The sequence below is a fragment of the Myxine glutinosa genome, chromosome 1, assembly GCF_964187855.1.
Source record: "Myxine glutinosa chromosome 1, kmMyxGlut1.1, whole genome shotgun sequence".
Taxonomy (NCBI): Eukaryota; Metazoa; Chordata; class Myxini; order Myxiniformes; family Myxinidae; genus Myxine; species Myxine glutinosa.
In genome coordinates, this window is record NC_136261.1 from 99,346,431 (window position 1) to 99,369,132 (window position 22,702).

The 22,702-nt window shown below is 44.7% G+C and overlaps 2 protein-coding genes across 11 annotated transcripts in view; both read right to left on the bottom strand.

The window, feature by feature from the left end:
• LOC137426744 (E3 ubiquitin-protein ligase RNF130) overlaps positions 1-22,702 on the bottom strand; it is a 188,571-nt gene that overhangs the window by 55,677 nt on the left and 110,192 nt on the right. For 9 of the 10 annotated variants that reach the window (XM_068115622.2, XM_078775077.1, XM_068115587.2 and 6 more), the window contains one exon: positions 4,497-4,600. The gene's annotated coding sequence lies outside the window, so the exon portion shown is untranslated. Of the gene's footprint in view, positions 1-4,496; positions 4,601-5,796; positions 6,100-22,702 lie in introns of all 10 variants that reach the window. The other variant, XM_078775078.1, reaches the window with a different exon arrangement.
• On the bottom strand, positions 17,379-22,157 carry LOC137426245 (uncharacterized). Its single transcript, XM_078772987.1, is given in 3 exon segments — positions 17,379-19,966; positions 20,098-20,245; positions 20,308-22,157. Coding segments are annotated over 3 exon segments (3,888 nt in total). The 5' UTR covers positions 21,916-22,157; the 3' UTR covers positions 17,379-17,834.

A 22,702-nucleotide genomic window follows, 5' to 3' on the forward strand; every position in this document is an offset into this window, starting at 1 on the left:
ACCCTCGAGGCCCTATTGCCGGTCGGTGAGACGCGAGGCTGTGTTTGCCGGGTTTTCGCCTCGACCCCAAAGCGTGGATCGGAGCGCGCGCTTGGAGCCGGACCTCGACGCCTACCATCTGCCTGGACCCTCCTATGCCGTCCCAAACCATCCCTGCCTTTCCATCCTTTTGTGTACGTGAGCTTGTTCTGTGTGTCTTGTCCCTGGGAATAAGTTAAGCTTGTATAGTTAAGCTAGAAATTGCACTGTGTCCTTCTGGTCCATCCCTCTTTCTGTCTTTATTTTCGTATCCTTCCTTTTCCTTGGTTATTTTGGTCCTGTAAATAGTAGGAATAAATAGTAGCATTTTCAAACCCTTTTTGCCTTCGTCTTCCTCTTCTTCACATCCATGTCGTCTTTGTGATTTCCCTCATTGGACACCTGTGGCACGATTTTGGCCAACGTTTAAGGAATCGGGTCTAGTCATTGTTAACGGTTCGGGCCGCGGGTGCCATCCGCTCGGCAAATTACCATCTTATCCACGGTCGCGAACGAAGCTGCTCACCGGCCTTTCCGGAGGTCGCGGTGCAGCTTCAGGGACCACGTCGGTCAGTAACAGACGAGGGGCTTAATCCCCCCTCGATAACGGGAACCATAGGCCGACGTTGGGTTCCGCAACAATATATATATATATATATATATATACACTAGCTTGGCTCGGCTCGCTATGGTCGCCTCACCACGCGTCATTACAGAGGAACGGGCTTATTTTAGCTGAGGATAATGACTGCACCTGAGTTGCTGTGTTGTCATGATTTACACCAATCATAATACAACCAATTATTTTGCACAAATATATTAGTAGTGTTTGTGATATTACATTTTAATAAGCAATTTTGGTTGAAGATTTTGGTTGGAAAAAAAAAAAGGAATTAAAAAACACCCCTCAGCACATACATAGGGGAGGAGTAGGTGCAGACTGGAAGTTTGGGCCGATTACACCTCACCACCACATAATGTAAAGCACCTCATCACCACATAATTTAAAACACCTCACCCCCACCTAATTTAAAACAACTCACCCCCATGTAATATAAAATACCTCACCCCCACCTAATATAAAAGACTTCACCCCCACCTAATTTAAAACACCTCACCCCCACCTAATTTAAAACACCTCACCACCAAACACCTCACCCCACCTAATTTAAAACAACTCACCCCCATGTAATATAAAATACCTCACCCCCACCTAATATAAAAGACTTCACCCCCACCTAATTTAAAACACCTCACCCCCACCTAATTTAAAACAACTCACCCCCATGTAATATAAAATACCTCACCCCCACCTAATATAAAAGACTTCACCCCCACCTAATTTAAAACACCTCACCACCAAGTAATTTAAAACACCTCACCACCACGTAATTCAAAACACCTCACCACCACTTAATTCAAAACACCTCACCACCAAGTAATTTAAAACACCTCACCACCAAGTAATTCAAAACACCTCACCACCACGTAATTTAAAACACCTCACCACCAACTAATTCAAAACACCTCTCCACCAACTAATTCAAAACTCCTCACCACCACATAATTAAAAACACCTCACCACCAAGTAATTCAAAACACCTCACCACCACGTAATTCAAAACAACTCACCACCACATAATTCAAAACATCTCACCACCACGTGGTTAAAAACACCTCACCACCACATAATTCAAAATACCTCACCACCACGTGATTCAAAACCAACACCATGTTATTGAAAACACTTCACAACCACGGAAACAAAAGTTTCAGGGAGTAGTTCAGTGACATCACAGACACTGCCCAGATATGTCTATATCTATCTATAATTCCAGTAATCTCTGTGTGTGTGTGTGTCTGTGTGTTTGTCTGTGTGTTTGTCTGTGACCGCTGTTTCTCGACAACCACGGGTCCGATATACTTGAAACTTGCCAGGTATATTGCTGGGGACCCGAGGATGTGCCTTTTCAAGGTTTGAAATTAATCGGACAAGTGGTTCCCAAGGTATGGTCACCGTACTCGCAAGCCGTTCGCTTTGGCTTTGCGAATGGACCAAACCATTTCATGTAAATAGAGGGGGGGGGGGGTTCTACCGTACTCGCAAGCCGTTCGCTTTGGCTTTGCGAATGGACCAAACCATTTCATGTAAATAGAGGGGGGGGGTTCTGTGGTCGTTATTGCCACGTGGTTTCAAAGTTTTTTTTTGTTGTTGTTGTTTGCACGCATGTTTTTTTGCACCCACGTACGGGCACGCCCTAGTATAGATAAATGACGGAACCTGAGTTGCTGTTTTGTCATGGTTTACACCAATCATGCATGCCCCTCAAACATCATGTCATCATGCCATGTTTTGTCATGGTTTTGTCATGGAAACTGAGTTGCTGTTTTGTCATGGTTTACACCAATCATAATTGGAAACAATTATTTTTTGCACAAATGTATTTGTAATATACCTGATATTCCATTTCATAAACAATTGAAGTTGAAAAAAAATTATTAAAAAGAAAAAAGAAAAAATTGAAAATTATTCTAAAAAATACCCTTAGGACATAGAAACGGTAGGAATTCTGGTAGGAATTTGGTAGGAAAGTTTGGTAGGAATTCACTAAAGTTTGAGGGAGTAGTTCAGTGACAACACAGGACAGACACTGCACAGATATATACAGTCATGTGAAAAAGTAAGTACACCCCATGTAAAGTTTTGACTTTTTCAACATATTTCAACATACAGCTATTTGATCTTCATTTCAACAATATTGATAGATAAAGGTGATATAATATAACAAATATCATGAAACATTTACATTTTGTAGTCCATTGTATAATTTTAATAAACATAAATACAAATTTCGCATGTGGAAAAAGTAAGTACACCCTTGGCTCGAATAGGTGGTATTGCCCCCTTTGGCAGAAACAACCTCAAGTAGGCGTTTCATATAACTGTCTACCAGTCTCTGACATCGACCAGGAGAAATTTTTGCCCACTCCTCCATGCAGAATTCTTTCAGCTGTGCGATGTTTGAGGGGTTTCTTGCATGCACAGCTCGTTTCAAATCCCCCCACAACATCTCAATGGGATTTAGATCTGGGCTTTGACTTGGCCATACCAGAATCCTCCATTTCTTTCTTTTCAGCCATTCCTTGGTGGATTTACTAGTATGTTTAGGGTCATTGTCATGTTGCAAGGTCCACCTTTGGTTGAGCTTCAACTTTCCGACAGATGGCCTCACATTATCCTCAAGCACCCTCTGGTACAATGAAGAATTCAGTGGATTCTATGATGGTGAGCTGCCCAGACCCTGATGCAGCAAAGCTGCCCCAAACCATAATATTTCCACCACCATGCTTTACAGTTGGTATCAGGTTCTTGTGGTCAAATGCTGTCTTTGGTTTTCGCCAAACATGTCTTCTGGTACTGTGGCCAAATAGCTCTACCGTTGACTCATCTGTCCAGAGCACATTGTTCCAGAAGCGCTGGTCTTTGCCTCGGTGTTCATTGGCAAACTTTAGTCTTGCCCTGATGTTCTTTCTGGACAGCAAAGGTTTCCTCCTGGCACACCTCCCATGAAGATCAAATTTGTGCAGCCTCTTTCTAATGGTAGACTCGTGCACTTTGACATCAACAGTGGCAAGATCTACCTGTAGGTTCCCGTGATGACATTCTGGGGTTTTTGGAGACTTCTTTCAGCATCTTGTGGTCTGCTCTCGGGCTGAACTTTCTGGGGCGGCCTGGCCTGAACAAGTTGGCAGTTGTTTGGAATCTTCTCCACTTGTAGATGATCTTCCAGACAGTCGAATGATTGATTTCAAAGTGTTTGGAGATCTTTTTAAATCCCTTCCCAGACTCGTAGGCATCTATAACCTTCTTTATGAAGACCTCAGAGAGCTCTTTTGATCTAGGCATGGTGACGCCACACACTTCATCAACAAAGAGCAAACCAAACTAAATGTCTGAGGTTTAAATAAGACAGGTTCCTCCAAGATCCTCTCTAACGATGTTCTAATCATTTGCACCTGAGCTGATGCACCTGATTCTAATTTTAGGTATTTGAAGTAGCGATAAATGTAGGGGTGTACTTACTTTTTCCACATGCGAAATTTGCATTTATGTTTATTTAAATTATACAATGGACTACAAAATGTAAATGTTTCATGATATTTGTTATATTATATCACCTTTATCTATCAATATTGTTGAAATGAAGTTCAAATAGCTGTATGTTGAAATATATTGAAAAAGTCAAAACTTTACATTGGGTGTTCTTACTTTTTCACGTGACTATTTTTTTTAAATGATGGAATTCATGGCTTTACTTGAGGAAGAGTTTTATGAATGTCACTTGCATATCCCACAACTCTATCAGTAGAATAAGCTGGTGGTGCTTTGTCAGGCTAAGGTGATCATTGTTTAACTGTGATTTCTGCACACACCCGTGTTGTTTAGCATCATGTACCCCACAACCCAACACTCTTACCTGTAAGTTTCTGCGTTTTCTCCCCTCACTTGTTACATCCACCTGTTGCTCCGCTCTTCGTATTTGTGCCTTTTTGTCCTCTGTCACCTCACTCGTCCATCAACCTGTATTTTGTACATAAAAGAACAAGTGTCAAGATAGTGGGATGCCTCATGTATGTATTTACCAGTCCCGTACGAATCAGATGCCCAAAGTGAGATAGTGGTTGATTTGACTCCATTTGAGTATGAATTAAAGAAAAAATTTGGGTAACGATTTTTTCGGTGCCCATAAGGGCGTGTTAGGGTCCAAAATCCAAGATGGCTGCCATCGCTCATGGAAAATACAGACAATGGCATATCTTTGGAACTACTTGACCAATTTCAATGATTTTGGAGTCCATTTTAGGGTTTTCAAATATGCCTGATCATTTGGAAATGGTGTCAAGCTGATTGGAGGTCAAGGTCATGCCGTTAGAATCAAGGTCAAGGTCATTTTTTACCTCTCTGTGCCGAAATATGCATATCTCTGGAGTTAATTGGTCAAATCGCATGATGTGAGAATCTATTGTAGAGTTTTCAAACATGCCTGATCACTTTGAACAGGTTTCAAGTCAATTTGAGGTCAAGGTCATGCAGTAGGGTCAATGTCAAGCTAATGTTTTACATCTCTATGCAGAAATATGCATATCGCCCAAAATAAATTGCATCATAATTTATTTCTGTTTAGCCCTTTTCATACTGTCAATTTTTCTTGAATTTGTTCATCAAATGTTGGGCTGGTTTCAATTATTATTATTATTAATCCCCATTATATTATCTATTTCAGCTTCCTGATTCCTTCAAATCAAGTCAAAGTTATCCTGCTCCAAACGATCAAGAATATATGCAGAAATCAAACATGTCTGAAACTACTGCAACACCACATGTGTGTGTGGTGTGTAAGAGTGACTCTGGAAACCTTGTGGCTGACCCTGACATTGAAAATATATGTGATATATTGCGCTATGCAAAAAGCCTGGCTGACCTCGGGGAAGTTAGTTTGAGACCTCGAGCAGATTTTCTTTCTAGTCTACCCCAATGTTACGTGCTCCTCCGAACCCCCAGTCACGGTGTACCTCCGAGCCCCGAGAGGAGTCACGGCAGAAAAATGTGTTATTCTGTATGTCCAAGATCAATGGTGAAGCCACACCAATTGTTACCAACAAACAAATATTGTATTAAGATCACACAAGAATAACAGTACAACAATAATAGTAATCAAAAGTACAATCAATATATATCCTATAATGGTACCATCAGGTTCGTACAATATAACTCACTGTGCTCCAAGTGAGCGAAAAGAAGAACATTCCCCAATGTCTCTATTCCGGCATCAAGCCAAAGTTGAGTCCGGCTTCAAGCCAAAGTCGATCCGCTCCAGCGATCGTCAGAACGATGTCTAATCGAGATCAGAATCCCGTTCGGATGACAGTCACAGTCACGCGGCCAAAGCTGCGCAAAGGTGCCCTCAAGGCGACTGGGAAATCCAAAGATGCCTTCCAGGCGACTGGGAAATCACACCCTCGGGTATGGACGTTTTACGGCTCCAAATCGGCGAACTGCAGATTTACCTTCAAAATCCACTACACACACACACACACACACACACACACACACACACACACACACACACACACACACACACACACACACACACACACACACACACACACACACACACACACACGATAAACGTCTGAATGCGGTGAAAACGGCTGAAGCGAAGCAAAGACCTTGAGCAATGCGCAAAGCGTGCGAGTCAAATGGCCGACGGCCCCGTTCTCGAGGCGTAACGGCCCGATGATGATTCTCCTCGGACTCAACTGCCAAAACCTGAAACGCAGGTTGATCTGTCACAGCGATAACAACTCTGTCGGAGGAATCACTTTCCCGGGAAACCCAAAGTTCACTAGCGACTCTCGTTCGACAACGTTTGCTCAGGACCTTGAAGCAACTTGGCTAATTGTCCGACGACTCGCTCCGCCTTCTCTCTCTCCTCCAACTCTTCTTCGTCGTCCGGTTCCGGTTTCATTTTAAACATTAACTTTTTTACCTTTTGAAAATAGCAATATCTATTTCCCTTAAACGACAACAATAATAGTACATGGAATCAAAATTGTTTACAGTGGATGAAAACCACAACAACGGAAGTGACAAATCCATAACACTTCCCCCCCTCAAGGAAGAAAGTTCGAACATAGTGAAAACTTTCTTTGCAGGCAAAAACTCTTTTAACAAACAAAAGTAAAACTCACACCCAAATAATCAATTCCCATGAGCAATGATAATAATTAATATTTCCCAAAATAAAGCAACAAAACTTCCAAACAACCTACAGAAATTTCCAAAGTTAGTTCACTTTGGACAAAGCATCAGCAACGACATTGTCCCTGCCCTTTACATGCTCAATTTCCAAGTTGAACTCCTGCAAAGCCAAACTCCATCTCATCAACCTCTGGTTTTTATTTTTCATTTTTTGAATGAAGGTTGAGGGGTTGTGATCAAAGATCCCAAGCAAAGCAAATCTATAGCACTTTTTGAAGGAGGCCGAGCTGAGAGCCAGGTTTCATGGTGGTTGGGTGGTGAGGCCTGGAAGTATTCCCTGCATGGACGCATTTAGGAACGTGGAGTTCACGGGTTAATCCGTGTAGGAATCTTGGCTCGGCTGCTCCAGAGCCCTCAGTGCTTCCAACTCTTCTCTTGATCATAAAAGTCATAATCACAGTTATAGAGTTGGGTGCTGTAGTCACGTGAGTTGCGGTCCCCATCTCAGCTACCACAGTAATAGTCATCCCGTCGAGAGTTGCCAAAACTGCGCTGCTGCTGCTGGGAGCCTCTGTAGTAATCACGACTGCGGCCGCCATCAAAACTACTACCCCCACCCCGGGAGCCATAGCCACCCCTGAAACTACCTCCACGTTTTCCTCCTCTGTAGCCCCCTCGACGCCCATGGCCTGCCTTCTCCACTGTTATGGTCCGACCACCTTGCCATTCAAATCCTTTTCTGCATCTTTGGCATCCTTTGTGTTTTCAAATGTGACAAAGCCAAACCCTCTCGACTTTTGCGTCTCCCTGTCTTTTATCAGCAACACTTCCAAGAGTGGTCCATATTTGCCAAAGATAGAGTCCAGAACTTCTTCACTTGTGTCAAAGTTCAGTCCACCTACAAAGAGCTTGCCGACATTGCCTCCATCCATGACTTGTGTGTGCTGACACTTAGTTTCAGGGTACTTGACAAGTGCTGTGCAAAGCGTGACGTCAGTACCTTCTCCTTCTCTTCAGAGCGCTTCCTACCCATAGCACGAGTCGCGGCACAGGATGGAAAGATACCCGGAATCTCCTGCTCTAACTGTGCGGTGTTATTTTCAATACTAGGCTTTTCAACAAACATCGGATTACCAGAAACTCGACCACCGGCCAAATCATTCCCGATAACAAAAGAGATTCCCTCTACATGAAGAGTGGCTTGTAAACCTATGGTGACCGGTCCTGACACCAAATCAGACTTCAAATGGATGACATGAAGTGGAGCTATAACATAGCCACCAACCCCCTGTAAAAGAACACCAACACCAGTTGCCGTCTTCTCTGACAATGGCAAAATGCCTTCAAGCATCAAAGATTGATGTGCTCCTGTGTCCATCAATTAGTCCAGGACCTGACTAACATATGTATGCAAATAATTTAGGAGAGGATAACTCAACTGTTATAGGCTAATATCACGCCCAGGAACAATCTGGGATGTGTGCCAAAATCTCTATCCAGGGCGAAAAGCCCAAAAATGACCACGCCCTTTTAAAAATGACCACGCCCTTTTTCATAGGAAGTGCTATTTCTGACATAGCTCTATCTTCTATAACGTTGGAGCTACAGATTTTCTGAGGTGCTTAAAATGTTCAGAATGGCCATGTTTAGGAGGTCATATATTTCCAAATGGGTTTTCTACGAGAAAATGACTAAAAAGCGTTAGGTCAACTTATTACCATACAACTACCTACATACTGGAATTGCCATATCATCGTAAAGAAAGCGAGCATTTGATTATTGTAAAGAAATTGTATTTTCAATCATACTATTATCAATGGAATGTTAACTTAAAATGAAAAAAAAAAAAAAAAAACTTATTACTTTAGTAGGCAGCAGTACCGAGAGAGCTTAATGTTTCAAAGATCAGCAGGGAATTTGCCCAACAGCCAACAATACAACTTTGAACACCACAATAGTACTGTTTATGTGTCACATAAACCAGGGTCGGGAACAGGAACATGAAGAGTAACACAACAGAGTCCAGTTATGAGGATGATGAGCAGTGTTCATTCAGTGATAGGGTTTTTACAACAATCACCTCCTTTGCATTTGCAGTACTTGCAACACTTAAAATCAGCTACCCTGCATGGACACCCATTCTTACGAGCACACTTGCCACACCTACAGGGATCTGGCAGGCCTTCGGGTTTTGAGATCACAATCTCAGGGACTAATAAACTGCCCCTTCTTACAAAACCATAAGACTCGGCATTCATAATCAAGGTGGCGTCTCTAAATGGGGCTTGGACCCACAGTTGCTGTTGGTAATAGCCTCTTTGGATATGTTTTCTTGCATTAGTTGACGTGCAAGCGGTTCTCTCAAAGTCCATCTTGAGGGCATTGCTATCCAATGCAGCGACACGCAGGTCGTCAAATATCTCCAGGTCTGTTGATGGTTTGAGACACTTGACCAAGAATGTCTCCGCCATCTATATTGTGCTTTCTGTTAGCTGTGGGCAGTCGAAATTCAGGATCAGAGAGGAATTTCCTAATTTGCAGACAGCGTTCAGGGCTGCAAGTTTAGTTGATATCTTGCTGGTTGTATCGCACCCAGTCAGCGCATGGAGTGCTGGGAGACACTTTGTGAGCTCGTCTCCCAGCGCTGTGCAGATATCATGGAGTGGTAATATTGATCTTTTCACTCCTGTGTTGCGGACGAGCCAGAGCTCTTGGAGGCCAATATCTCTCCAATTGACTGTGATGTGGTATAACAGGCACACAAAGACATCTGTGTCACCTGATGACAGCGTCAAGGATGTAGGTCCTGACCAGTGACTTAGTCCTGGTCCTGACCTGACCAGTGTCCTGCACATGAAACATCATCCTGTCATCAGCTTCCTCGTGTGTGCAGTTGAGCCGAGGGAATGGAGAAGCACACCCAGCTGACACCAACCATGACTGTGGTGATATACCAAGGTATAGCGGTTTGGTGCCTTGATAATTGGTGGTGAGCCACTCAACATAGAATGCCTGGAAAGCAGTTTTGCTGATGGAAGACGACCAAAAGTTCTCTAATACCACTGGAACATTTTGGTTCGGTGATATCACATCAAGGACCACCATTTCTGTTGACTTTCCTCTTCTCCCCCTCTCTCCTTTCTTGATGCTGTCCTCTCTGTAAGCGTCGAAAACGATGTGGATCTCATCACAGCTGTGCCCAGCTTTGGTGACCATAGATGTCAAGGCAATAGCAAAGTCATGGAATGTCTTGACGGGTGGATCAAGCTTCTTTAAGGGGACTTTTTTCACCATGGCCATGAAGTCGATAACTATGGCATGGGTTTGTGGGGAGGTTTCTGGCCCTTTTTTATCTATTAGTGGGCACAACTTCAGCAGCTCAGTCCCAAGTTGTGATTTGGCACTCTTCCTCAAGTAACCATATTTGTCAACCAAGAAAAACGCAGAGTTGGTGATCTCATGCTGGAGTAGCTCCTCAACAGTGAACCCCCGGTGACGCCCATACTCAATAAACATGAGAGCTTTGATTGTCTCATCTTTGATGTCTGCTTTGGGAGCCAAATTTAAGGTGGTCTTAGGGGATGTAAACGTGATTTTGCTAATAGTTGAGTGTATCGATATCGACCTATTTCTGAGTCGATCATCGATAAATTTAGCACAAGCAGCGCTGCCCTCCTTGATACAGCACAACAACTTGTCTACGATTACGTTGGTCACAATTTCTCCAGTGAGAATATTCTTCAGCGCTTCCTGGTCTTGTAGAGGACTACATACCTTCAGGAGATAATCCTCGATGTCTTGCACCATCCCAACTATCTTAGTTGCAGTACTTGGGTTGAAGTCGTGGTGAAGTGAGAGTTCTCCTTCGACATCATCCTTCATCTTCAGGAGGTCAACGTACTGGTCTTTTTTATGCTTGATGATTCCCCACAGAGCTACTGCCTCCTTCTTCCTGGTGACCCCAATTATCCCACCACTTATTTTGGCAGGCCGGTTGTAGCACTGCTCTAGCGCCTGGTCAAAGGGCACTCCACTACCTTTCTTGGTCGTGTTCACGACAAATCCACCGTTCATGTAGGAGTCGTACAGGAGTGGGATTATAATTGGGTCGTACAGGAGTGGGAGTGTACTATAATTAGAACATGACAATTTTAAACATCCAATTGTAGAACTATAATCAAACTTCTTAACTAGGCCTAGCCAGGCCCTACACACGCAGGGAAAGTCTATAGGGCTAGCATAGGCCCAGGCTCTCCTAGCCCGTACTAATACTTAGCCATGGGGCCTAGCTCCTCTAGGCCTAGGTTATTCAAGCTGGGCCTAGCTAGTTGCAGTAGTAATTAATACTACTACTACACTCTACTAGGCGTACAGTAGTGCTAAGTAGAGCTTACTTGGCCTAGTCTAGCCAGGCCTAGGCCCTATAGCGAGGCAGAGTAACCCATATAGTAGTAGGCTGGGCAGTGTAGCACACCACCACTCATAATACTAGGCCTCTAGGCGTCAGTAGACAGAGAAACTAGAAACACATAGGTTTCTCATCTGCTTATAAAATTCCATGTGAAATTATTCATTTATATTAATCTCCTCTAAAACTACTAATTAGGCATCACAAATCTAAAGAGTTTGCTCATTAAAATTGAAATAAGATGTGAAAACTTACCATTTTACATGACTCACACTGACAAACCTCACTGTGGTATAATTATAGACAAATTATCAGCCAATCAGGGAGCTCAAAATCATAAAATGTATGGAGGCTCATAGTGGCCTTTGTATATCATGAATATGCTTAATATTAGTATGAAATCGTGTTAAAAATGGCTGTATTTTCGGGCTTTTTAGTCATTTTCTCGTAGAAAACCCATTTGGAAATATATGACCTCCTAAACATGGCCATTCTGAACATTTTAAGCACCTCAGAAAATCTGTAGCTCCAACGGTATAGAAGATAGAGCTATGTCGGAAATAGCACTTCCTATGAAAAAGGGCGTGGTCATTTTTAAAAGGGCGTGGTCATTTTCAGGCTTTTCGCCCCGGATAGAGATTTTGGCACACATCCCAGGTTGTTCCTGGGGGTGATATTAGCCTATAACAGTTGAGTTAACCTCTCCTAAATTATTTGCATACATATGTTAGTCAGGTCCTGGACTAAATACCCTAGCATGTCTCTGGTTCGTTAAGTCTCCATCCAGTGACACAAACCCCTCTGAAATAAAAGGTTTGTAACCCTCTTGAACAAGGTCGTTCTGTGATGCCATAACTTTGGCATGGGAACCTTCACAAGGCACTGTCCTCCAAGGACGATTTCTCGCATTGGCCAATGCATTCGGAGTTGTACTAGTCTGACTCCGCTCCTGCTTTTTCCTTTTCAGGGCATAACATTGGGACATCAAATGCCCAGGTTTCTTGCAAAAAGCGCAAGTAAGCCCGGAGGAAAAACTCGCGGTCTGCCTCGGGCACCCTGGAAGATATGTCTGTCTTGGAACTGTCGTCTTCTGATCCCTAAAAGTCACGGTATCAGATTTGTCCTCATAGTCATCTCTAGGCCGCCTCCATGAATATTTGTTCTCCGAACCTGATTTACCATAACTCCCCTGGCTAACTCAAGGCGGGAAGTTAGGTTTGTGGAACCCCATCCTGTGTGTCAAGGCATAGTCATCTGCCACGGTTGCTGCCTCATACAACTCTGGTACTTTCTTTTCATCCAGATGTACTTCAATGTCCGCGTGGACACACTGTTTGAATTCCTCCACCAAGATCAATTGTCGCAACAGGTTGAAGTCTTTCCCAATCCCCTTCGAGTCACACCACCGATCAAACATGGTTTCCTTCATTCTGGCAAACTCCACATGGGTCTCACTCTCCCTCTTCCTGGCATTCCTGAATTTTTGCCGGTAAGCTTCAGGGACCAATTCATAGGCTTTGAGAATGGTTTTCTTCACGATCTCATAATCTGCACATTGGTCAATTGGTAAAGCCGAATAGATATCTTGAGCTTTACCCACCAGAACACTTTGCACTAACATAGTCCAGGACCCCACAGGCCATTTTAGCATTTGAGCCACTTTCTCAGTGTAAAAAAAACTTGGCTACCTCCTTCTCATAGGAGGGTGGAACCAGCCTCACATGCCTACCAACATCCCAAGTGTTCTGACTAGTTGTCGAACTAGCCGGCATGGATACTACTTCTCTCCGTTCTCCCATTAATTCCAGCTCCTTGAGTTTAAGTTCCTTCTGATACTCCATGTCACGTTCCTTCAACTCCCTTTCGGCTACCTCCTTTCCTCCTTTCGCTCCTTTCGACTTTCGGCTTCTTTCCTCTGCTCTTTCCCCTGCTCTTCTTTCTTCTTCAGCTCTCCTTTCCTCTGTTCTTCTCTCCTCGAGTTTTCGTTCCTGTTCTACTCTTCTTTCCTCGAGTTCCCTTTCAGCTCTCCTTTCCTCTGCTCTTCTTTCCTCGGCTTTCCATTCCAACTCTTTTAACCTTTCCTGGCTCTGCAGTTACATCTCCATTTTCCGGAGCTCCACATTTTCTTTTTCCTCGGGTAACCAATCCAAGGCTACCTCTTTTCATGTTCGTTGTCCCACCAGAGATTCTACCACCAATGTCTGCATCTCTGCTTTCTTCATATGAGCTTGGACCTCCAAGTTAAAATGTTTGGCCAATATCAAGTGTTCCGATCTTTTTAACGCTTGGAACTGTGCCTCATTAGTAGTACAGTCAAACTGCAGAAACACCCACCACAAATTGCAACAGAAATGAAACCTGGTGTATTTTGTTGCTTGAAGGTATCTTAATGACATACTAAAAGTATTAGAAACTATTTGGAGTGGAACTTTTTTTTTTTAGGGTTCAACATATGACCCGTCCAGTAGCCTTGACCGCTATATAAAAGATTCACAAAATTACATAACTCCTCAACCATTCATCAGAAATGGACAAATCTGGTGTCTTTACCCATGTTTTCAGGGTCAATCTTTCAAATGAAAACACCATTTAGGCCGTAACGTGGCCCTAAGTACCCATATATGGTTTCAAGCTTCATTCTTATATACAGAATACATGCAAACAACCGCCGAGTCAACATAGCATATAGTCGAACATTATATGAGGAACATCATGTATGGTCAACATGTTTGGCAAGTTACATTTAACTGTCACTGTCCTCATTATCATCTACGTTATCATTTGACATGTTTTGGCAAATGCCTCTGCATCCCGAACAAGCCGATGAACATTCCAGTCCCTGTCGGCGGCACCCACAGCGTAGTGTACCACAGCCTGACGTGCAGGTGCAACTGACCAATCTCAGCAATGACTGAGGGGCAGGATCCAAGTCTGAGGTCACGGGTGTCAAGCGCCCATCCAAAACCTTCCATCCCCACTCTTCAGCATCCAATGTGTTACCCTTCCATTGTTGGATCTGATGGAACACTCGGAGGCTGTGATACTTTGTTGCCGCAGCTGTTGGCGGCAACATGTTGGGGTGGATGGCTTTTTTGCGTGTAGTGACCAGCTCCTGAAACCGTAGATATCTCATGGCATTAAGGTGGTCATTCTCCTTCCCTTTGTATAAAGTGACCATGGCCTTCTCTCCAGCTTTGATGACCTGATCCTTTGATGACTGTCTATTTCCGAATAGTTCAGCCTGTTCACAGAATTCTGTGTTGTCATTGACCAGTTTCAAAGCAACTGCTTTTCCAACCCCGAATATCCTCGATGTCGTGTCACACCCCAGGAAAGCATGCACAAAAAGAATATTCTCACAGATGTTCTGCCCTAGTGTGTCCCTGATGACATTGACCCCCATACATTTGACACCTGCTCCTTTCTTTGGTTCGGGTCGAAAGTAGATATTGTGCTTGTTTCTGCCAGCAAGATGAATTAGCAGAACAAGCAGGTCAGTGTCATCACCCACTAGTACTGCTTCGCATGTTTCTGAGATGTCCACTGCTGTTTGGACAATAAGTAAGTCAGCATCCCCTGCAGCAAATGCTATTTCACAGCCACACCTGACTAGACTTTCCCCCAAAAGGTCAAGGAACCGTACCTTGTTTTCTTGATTTGAGAGGAACTCATTCTTTTTTAACTGCAACTTCATGGATGGATTGAACATCACTTTCTGCCCTTCAAAACCCCCTCGGTGCTGACGTGTGCTGTCCTTTGTTGAAGGCCCTGCCTTATACCCGTCAAATATGACCACTGCCTGACCATAGTGTTTTGTCACATATTTGCTATAATCCTCCAATATCTTGCCATATGTGTCACCCACTTGCCAAGCAATAGATGCAGGAGAGCCCCTCCATCAAGAACATACTTGAAATTCTGACTTGGTGGTGGTTGTGATGGTACAACAGTCCAGATGGCTTTAGCAAGTTGCGCTTTCACGGCTTCTAAGAGTCTGTCCTTCCCTTCAAACAATGCAGGGGGGTAGTTACAGAGTTCATAGGTCAGGGCATTCGCAAGATCATTAGCTTGAGATCCGGTGATGATTAGCCTTTGGAATAGGAGTAGAGGGTCTATTTGGACCACGTCATTACCTATCTTGACTGCTGCCTTAGAATCAAACGTTACAGCTTGGTTCTTTCTCTTGAAAGAATACTGAAGCACAGTTTTTCCATCCATTTCATTTAGAATGGCCTCTCCGATCTGTTTTGCACAATCAACATTAACCTTTGGTCCAGCTGTGATGCCACTAACTACGTTCCGAAGTGAGAGCTTTGCCTCAAATGGGGACCTCCATTCAATGAATGACATGAGCTTTTCTGAATCCGCAGTGTCCCTTGTTTGCCTAGATCTTGATTGGTCCTTGTGTTGTTCACTTGTCTCATATGTGACTGACGTCAGCTGCTGCATGGCAATGTTCACTTCTGCGCAAGCAGGTCTTGACAGACACCAAACGAGTCGTTGGATTTCTGTCATGCCCCTCCCTCTCGTAAGACCACCACACGTCTTAAGGCTTCTCATTAGTACCTGCTCAATAACAAGGTCCGGGGACAACCCTCCCCAAAAACGATCACCCCTCCTGACAACGTGTAGTCCCTGGGTGAACTGCCTGTGAACATCGGGATGTGTGGTTGCCAACTGCGTCATCTTCTGCAGGTACAAGTGTAAGGACTTTGTGTAGAGGTTATGACCAGATGCTGCAAGGTATGGTAACATGGCTTGCAATGTCCCTAGGTGGAGAGACCAATCGCCTGTTCGTTCAGATCTGATAAATGTCATCATGATATTAACCATTTCCATATACTGCAGCCACAGTTTGGCAGTGATGTATTTTGCCTCCAGTAGACCTTTTGTGCTTGCTTCAAGTTTCCTTTGCAGAGAGTTCAGCTCTGAAGATGATTTCACTTCCTCCACTGTGGTTTTACCAGAAACGAGAAAGGGTTAGTACAAAAAGGTGAATTTTCAATACAATCATGCAGACCTCATAGAATTCGCTAAAAACCAGCATGTAACTCGAACGTTAGAAGATGTTGCCGGAGTATTTTAAAAAAATTGCCCAAAATATATTCCAGCGCGAATTAGAGGGGGTGGCTCAACTTACCTCCGGCTCAACTATCCCCACTCTCCCCTAGTTACCCAATATAATACTTTAAACACGTCCATATTATTAATAGACCATTAAATTATGCGTTATGGTGTTGTTTTTATTGTTTTATCTTGAAAATTGACAAAGTTATGCCTATCTGAAAATTCTGCTATTTCGGCGTTTTATAATGAAAATGGGTTAAAAACGGATAATTTTAATTATCAAAATTCACCATTTTCCACCGCAAATATGTCATTATACTTTTGATACGTTATCAAGTAGACCTTACTTAGACAAATAGAAGAGGTTTCATTTCTGTTGCAATTTGTGGTGGGTTTTGTCAAATTTTATTTAGATTGACTGGACTATAGGGGACGCCGCAAACTTTTCTGCATCAAACACCATGGTGACTATTAGTTAGCACCTGTTAACCTTCACACAAAAATTTTCAATTTTTTTTGAAAAATTTGGGAATGTTAGAAAAATTCCAAATTTGGGAATGTTAGGGAATTCGATCCCAGACGAATTTTAGGGAATTTAATCCCGGACGAGATTTTTGTCAGCAAAGACGAGCCCCCAATTTCTGTTACGTGCTCCTCCCCAACCCCCGGTCATGGTGTACCTCCGAGCCCCGAGAGGAGTCACGACAGAAAAATGTGTTATTCTGTACTAGCAGAAGTACCCGGCATTGCCGGGCGGGGGGAAGGGAGGGGGAGGGGGAAGGGGAGGGGAGGGGGAGGGGAAGGGAGGGGTTAAGGGGAGGGGAGGGGAGGGGAGGGGAGGGGAACGGGGGGGGGAGGGTAGGAGAGGGGGGGAGGGGAGAAGCGGAGGGAGGGGGAGGGGGAGGGGGGAAGGGGGCAGGGGGAAAGGGAGGGGGAGGAGAGAAGGGGAGGGGAGGGATATAGATGGTTACTGGCAATTCATCACATCCACAAATGACGTAATCCACACAATTTATGTACTTTACATAACGTTAATAGGAATACATGGCCGTGTAGATGGGGAATACAGTTTTTTTTGAAAGAAATCACAAATATCAGATGAAAGTTTTTAAAATTTAGAACTATTCTCACTCAGAGTTAAACGTCACCGCAACATTACGTGGTTGCTTCAACGTTTTCTGTGAATTATATGTCATCATTGTGAGATTTTTTTGTATTTTTTTTTTTATGAGATTTTTATATTTAAAAAAACGGCAAAAAAGCATCAGAACAGCTGTGAAAACGCATCAAAACAACAGTGAAAAAGCATCAGAACAGCAGTGAAAAAGCATCAAAACAGCAATGTAAAAGCATCAAAACAGCAGTAAAAAGCATCAAAACAGCAACAATTGTCCGATGATTTTTCAATCACCGCAGCTAAATGTGTCTGAGTAATTAACTATTTTCCTTCGTGCCTTTTTTGTGTTTTTTTTTATACACATAAATACATAAAATCACATAAAATACACATAAAAATCAGATCAGAATCAGAATCAGAATCAATATTCTCACAATCATCACAACACACCAGACACGTAGTTAATTACGCAGTGCTTCCTTGTAAACAATGTTCTTTGTCTTTCCTTGTTCGGATAGGATGTATAGATTGTTCTCTTGTCCTACCCGACTACATCCTACGTATAGTTGGCCATGGGAGAAGCACGGGGAATCAAGGTTCAGTCCGACCACCTTGAGAGATTGTCCTTGCGCCTTGTTGATGGTCATGGCAAAGCTGAGCCGTACGGGGAATTGGAGCCTTTTGAACTCGAATGGCAGATCAGATGGTATGATTGGTATCTTCGGAATGAAGACCTGTTCCCCGCTATAGTTTCCCGTAAGTATGTTGGCCTCAATTACGTGAGGCATCAACGTTTTGATAGCCAGTCGTGTGCCGTTGCACAGTTTTGGGGGATCGATATTTCTCAGGAGCATGATTGGAGCACCTTCCTTTAGATGGAGTATGTGGGGAGGCACACCCGGAGGCTGTAGCGAATTGAGGAACTCCACCGGGTAATGGACAGTCTCGTGGTCGTTTTGCATTGAGTCGACAGATCGGTAAGTTCTTAGATCCCCAGGAATAGTCTGCAGAAGATCCAAATTGATTTTGTCCACTGCATCGTTCTTTGGGGCTAGAATTGCCCTTTCACAGAGCCAGGAGTGATTTCGGTAGTTGGCGGGGATGTTGGGGAAGACGTTCGCCTTGAGTTCGTCAGCCGTGGTGACATTGTTGCCGCATGGTACGATGTCCAGTCCATCTTCAGGGCACGTCTCCAAATCTCCGTTTCCGATCTGTAACAGCTTTGCTGAAAAGGCGCCTGCGGCTACATCTCCATGAAGGGTGACATGCATGTTTGTGCTGAGTTTCAACTTCGTCACTTTTGACCATACAGGAGAAGCCTTTATACAGGAACGAAGTTCATCTGCCTTGGTCCCGCGTGGTATGACAGGCAGGGTCTGTCTGAAATCCCCTGCCATCAGAAGAGTAATGCCTCCCATGACAGTCTGATCGTTTCGAATATCTTGCAGTGTGCGGTCAACTGCCTCCAGTGCAACTCTGTGAGACATTGTGCACTCGTCCCAGACAATGAGTTGGCATTGCCGAAATACCTCTGCGACAGCCGATGACTTGGAGATGTTGCACATTGGCTGCTCCGTGTTAGTGAGGTTGAGGGGGAGCTTGAAGGTTGAGTGGGCGGTCCGGCCCCCGGGGAGAAGAGTGGCAGCAATTCCGGAAGAGGCAACAGCCAGAGCAATCATCTTTTTCTGCCTGATTTTTGACAGGAGGAGGTTCATAAGGAACGTTTTTCCAGTGCCTCCAGGTGCATCCAGAAAGAACAATCCACCTTCAGAAGAGTGTATGCTCACCAGCACATGCATGTAGATCTGTTCTTGCTCCACTGTCAGTCTTGGCTCGTTTTCATTGATGTAGTTTTCCAACTCTTGTGCGTTGTATGAAGTCTCTCGGAGTACTTCCCGAGCCAGGTGATTCTGTTGTTGTCGCTGTGTTACAGGAAGGCCAATGACCTCCAGCGAATGTCCTCCAAGAGAAAGCAGTTTGTCTTCTATGAGTACTAAGGCTTCATTGTAGATCGCATCGGAGTAGTCTGCTTCAGCATGAACCTGTCTTGCCCTGTGGAGAATGTCCTCACTGAGATCGTCACGATGGTTATTCCACAGTTGTACCGGATTGGAGAGACCGCAAGTTTGTAGCATGATGGCAAAGAGATTTCTCAACAGGGCTGGAGAGCGTGAGACTGCTGCTTCTTCTAGAGTGGCATCCCAGTGGCTGTCATCCTCCAGAAGGCCATGCAGGTGGCAGGCTTGGCGGAAGGTGTCGCAAACCTGGCCGTTGAACATTCTCAGTTCTTGGAAAGAGATGGGTCCTTTGACATGATGGAGTAGAAGGCGCAGGAAGAAGCATTCGAAATTGTTTGGATGTACAGTGTAGACTCGTCCAATTGCATCTGAACGGCGAATGTCGGGATGTCCCACAACTCGTGCTCCTTGTGTTCGTCGTTTCCACGTCTTACTGCCAACCACCCAGGTGTAGTACTGTGGGACTTCATTGTAGATGAGTGTTTTGGCGAATTCGTCTTGTTGACACAATTGGAAGAATGCGGTAAGTGTAGTTGAACTTGGTGGTTCTGCTGCTTTTTGCCTTGCGTTGCTCGCTTAATTAAGCTCTCGCTTAATGTGAAATACACTCTCTGGCCATTCTCAAGATGTACGGAAAGGTGTACAACGGTTGGGTAGCGTTCGTGTATAGGGAAGTTGAGAACTCTCCAGATAGCTTCGTTACTACTGACGTAACGCCCCAGCTGATATGACTCGATCTCGTCGTTTTTGTTCCTCTGAAGGCCGAACATCGCCATGTCCGAACCTTTGTTGATGTATTTGCACACGTATTTGATTGATTTCACTGAGTTGCAGAACTCAACATTGAGATGAGCCTTGAACATTTTAGAGAGAAGTGGACAGTATGGTACAATCCATCGGTTGTCAACGTCTATGCTTCTGGTCTCGGAAATTGAAATAGATGTTCCGATCCACCGCTTTCAGGTTTTCTCCTCCGGTAAAGTGGGTATCCATCCAGACCAGTCTGCGTTTCCTTGAGAAATGCCCTAGGATATCGCTTGGTGCATTTACCGTCCTTCATACACGGAGACGATGGATTCAGCCGGCCGCAAGGGCCATGCACCATCTACGTTTTGACGATGTTGAACAGCTCTGGATCCTCATCAGGGTTTGGAAGTTCAGCACTGATAAAAGAGTCTACATTGGAAGCGTGGATCTTTTCTTCTAGCCACACCAGAATGTGGGCATGGGGCAGGCCTCTTTTCTGCCATTCAATGGTGTACATGAAGCATCGGACAGTCCCGAAAACTTTGCCCTTCTTAATCGTCTGCATGAGTTCCTTCTGTTTCTGGTGGAATACCCTTGCGACAATGTCATGGCGATGTGTTGGCTGCTGGTTGATCATCAACTCTCGCTTAATTTCTTCCCACTTCGGATTACAGGTGAAGGTAAGGAAAAGGTCGGGGCGACCGTAATTGCATACGTATGCCATCGCATCCTGGGTCCGCTCGTGCATGTATCGGGGACCTCCGGTGAACGTGGATGGCAAGATGACCAGTTGTCCCATGTTCTGAACATCTCCGTCATTGTTGACAGCATCCCTGAGGTGTGTGTACGATTCTGCCCTCAGTTGACGTTGGTGGAGCCGGATAAAGAGGAGTCTCTCACTTTCGATTTTGGCATACATGTCGACGATGAACTGGTGGAACAGATCACGGCACTGCAGGATATGATTCATGGAATTCTTTCTGACCATGATGTGGAAGGCATAGAAGTCATTCGCAGATACTTTCTTTCCCCAGCCGCCAGCTTGTTCAACTTCAAAATGATAGCCATCTTGTCCTTTCCAGAAAATCAGAGGGTACTGGAGGGCGTCATAGAATCGGTGAGTCTCCGAAATCCGCTTCGTGCTGTTGTCGCGAAGATGCAGGACGATGTCGCGATTGTTGTACTGCTCTCCTACCATGAGAACTGCAACGTCATTGTTGACTGGCTCGTTAAACCGACGTTCGTGCTCTCCGTGAGGACGTTTGTCAGCTCGAATTACGACCTTGTAATCAGGTGAAGGCATTCTCTCCAAAGTCGACTTGAAGCTGTTGACCAGCGCATTATTTGAGTGGAGCATATCTTGTAAGGCGAGGATTAGTTCAGAGCGGAGGTTGGGGAAGTTCTGTCCTCGTCGGGCAGCTTCTTCTCGGTGGTCACCCATAAAATAGATTTGTAAAAATTTCGGTTGCTCACCTGGTTGAGGGTGGATAGAGCCAATGAGGTGGTATACCTGGCCTTGCACCTTGAATGTAGGCATGAATCCTTGCTCAGTGACGACGCGATCTGCTCCAAACGAAGTCATTTGGAACGAAGAGTTGTAATTACGGATTTCCTTCAGGAAGTGTCTGGATTGAGTCGTAGTTGATTGAAGTAGTTCTTTCAAAGGTTCCGGTGGAGATTGGAGAGAAGGCAAAAGGACATTGCCTCCCCTGCAACACATTCCTGGTGTTTCTCCCTTCCATTTCAAGGCATGGCAAAACTGACAGGTGAACGACATGGAGCCAATATCAACGTTTGAGGAGTAGTCAGTGTTCGGATTGTAACTGAATGCAGCCTTCTCCCATGCAATGGCCGGCTGCCGTCTGCCTGATGGTTGCCAGTTGTCGAGTCGTTTTTGGCGTTGTTCTTCTGTCTCCTGCTGTCTGGCCCTCGCTACACTTTGTTGATTGGCATTTAGACGTGCCTCTGTCTCATCTTCTGTCTCTCGCTGTCTGGCCCTCGCCACACGTTGTTGATTGGCATTTAGACGTGCCTCTGTCTCATCTTCTGTCTCTCGCTGTCTAGCCCTCGCCAGACGTTGTTGATTGGCGTTTACACGTGCCTCTGTCTCATCTTCCGTCTCTCGCTGTCTGGCCCTCGCCAGACGTTGTTGATTGGCATTTACATGTGCCTCTGTCTCATCTTCCGTCTCTCGCTGTCTGGCCCTCGCCAGACGTTGTTGATTGGCGTTTAGACATGCCTCTGTCTCATCTTCTGTCTCTCGCTGTCTGGCCCTTGCCAGACGTTGTTGATTGGCGTTTACACGTGCCTCTGTCTCATCTTCTGTCTCTCGCTGTCTGGCCCTCGCCAGACGTTGTTGATTGGCGTTTACACGTGCCTCTGTCTCATCTTCCGTCTCTCGCTGTCTGGCCCTCACCACACGTTGTTGATTGGCGTTTAGACGTGCCTCTGTCTCATCTTCTGTCTCTCGCTGTCTGGCCCTCGCCAGACGTTGTTGATTGGCGTTTACACGTGCCTCTGTCTCATCTTCCGTCTCTCGCTGTCTGGCCCTCGCCAGACGTTGT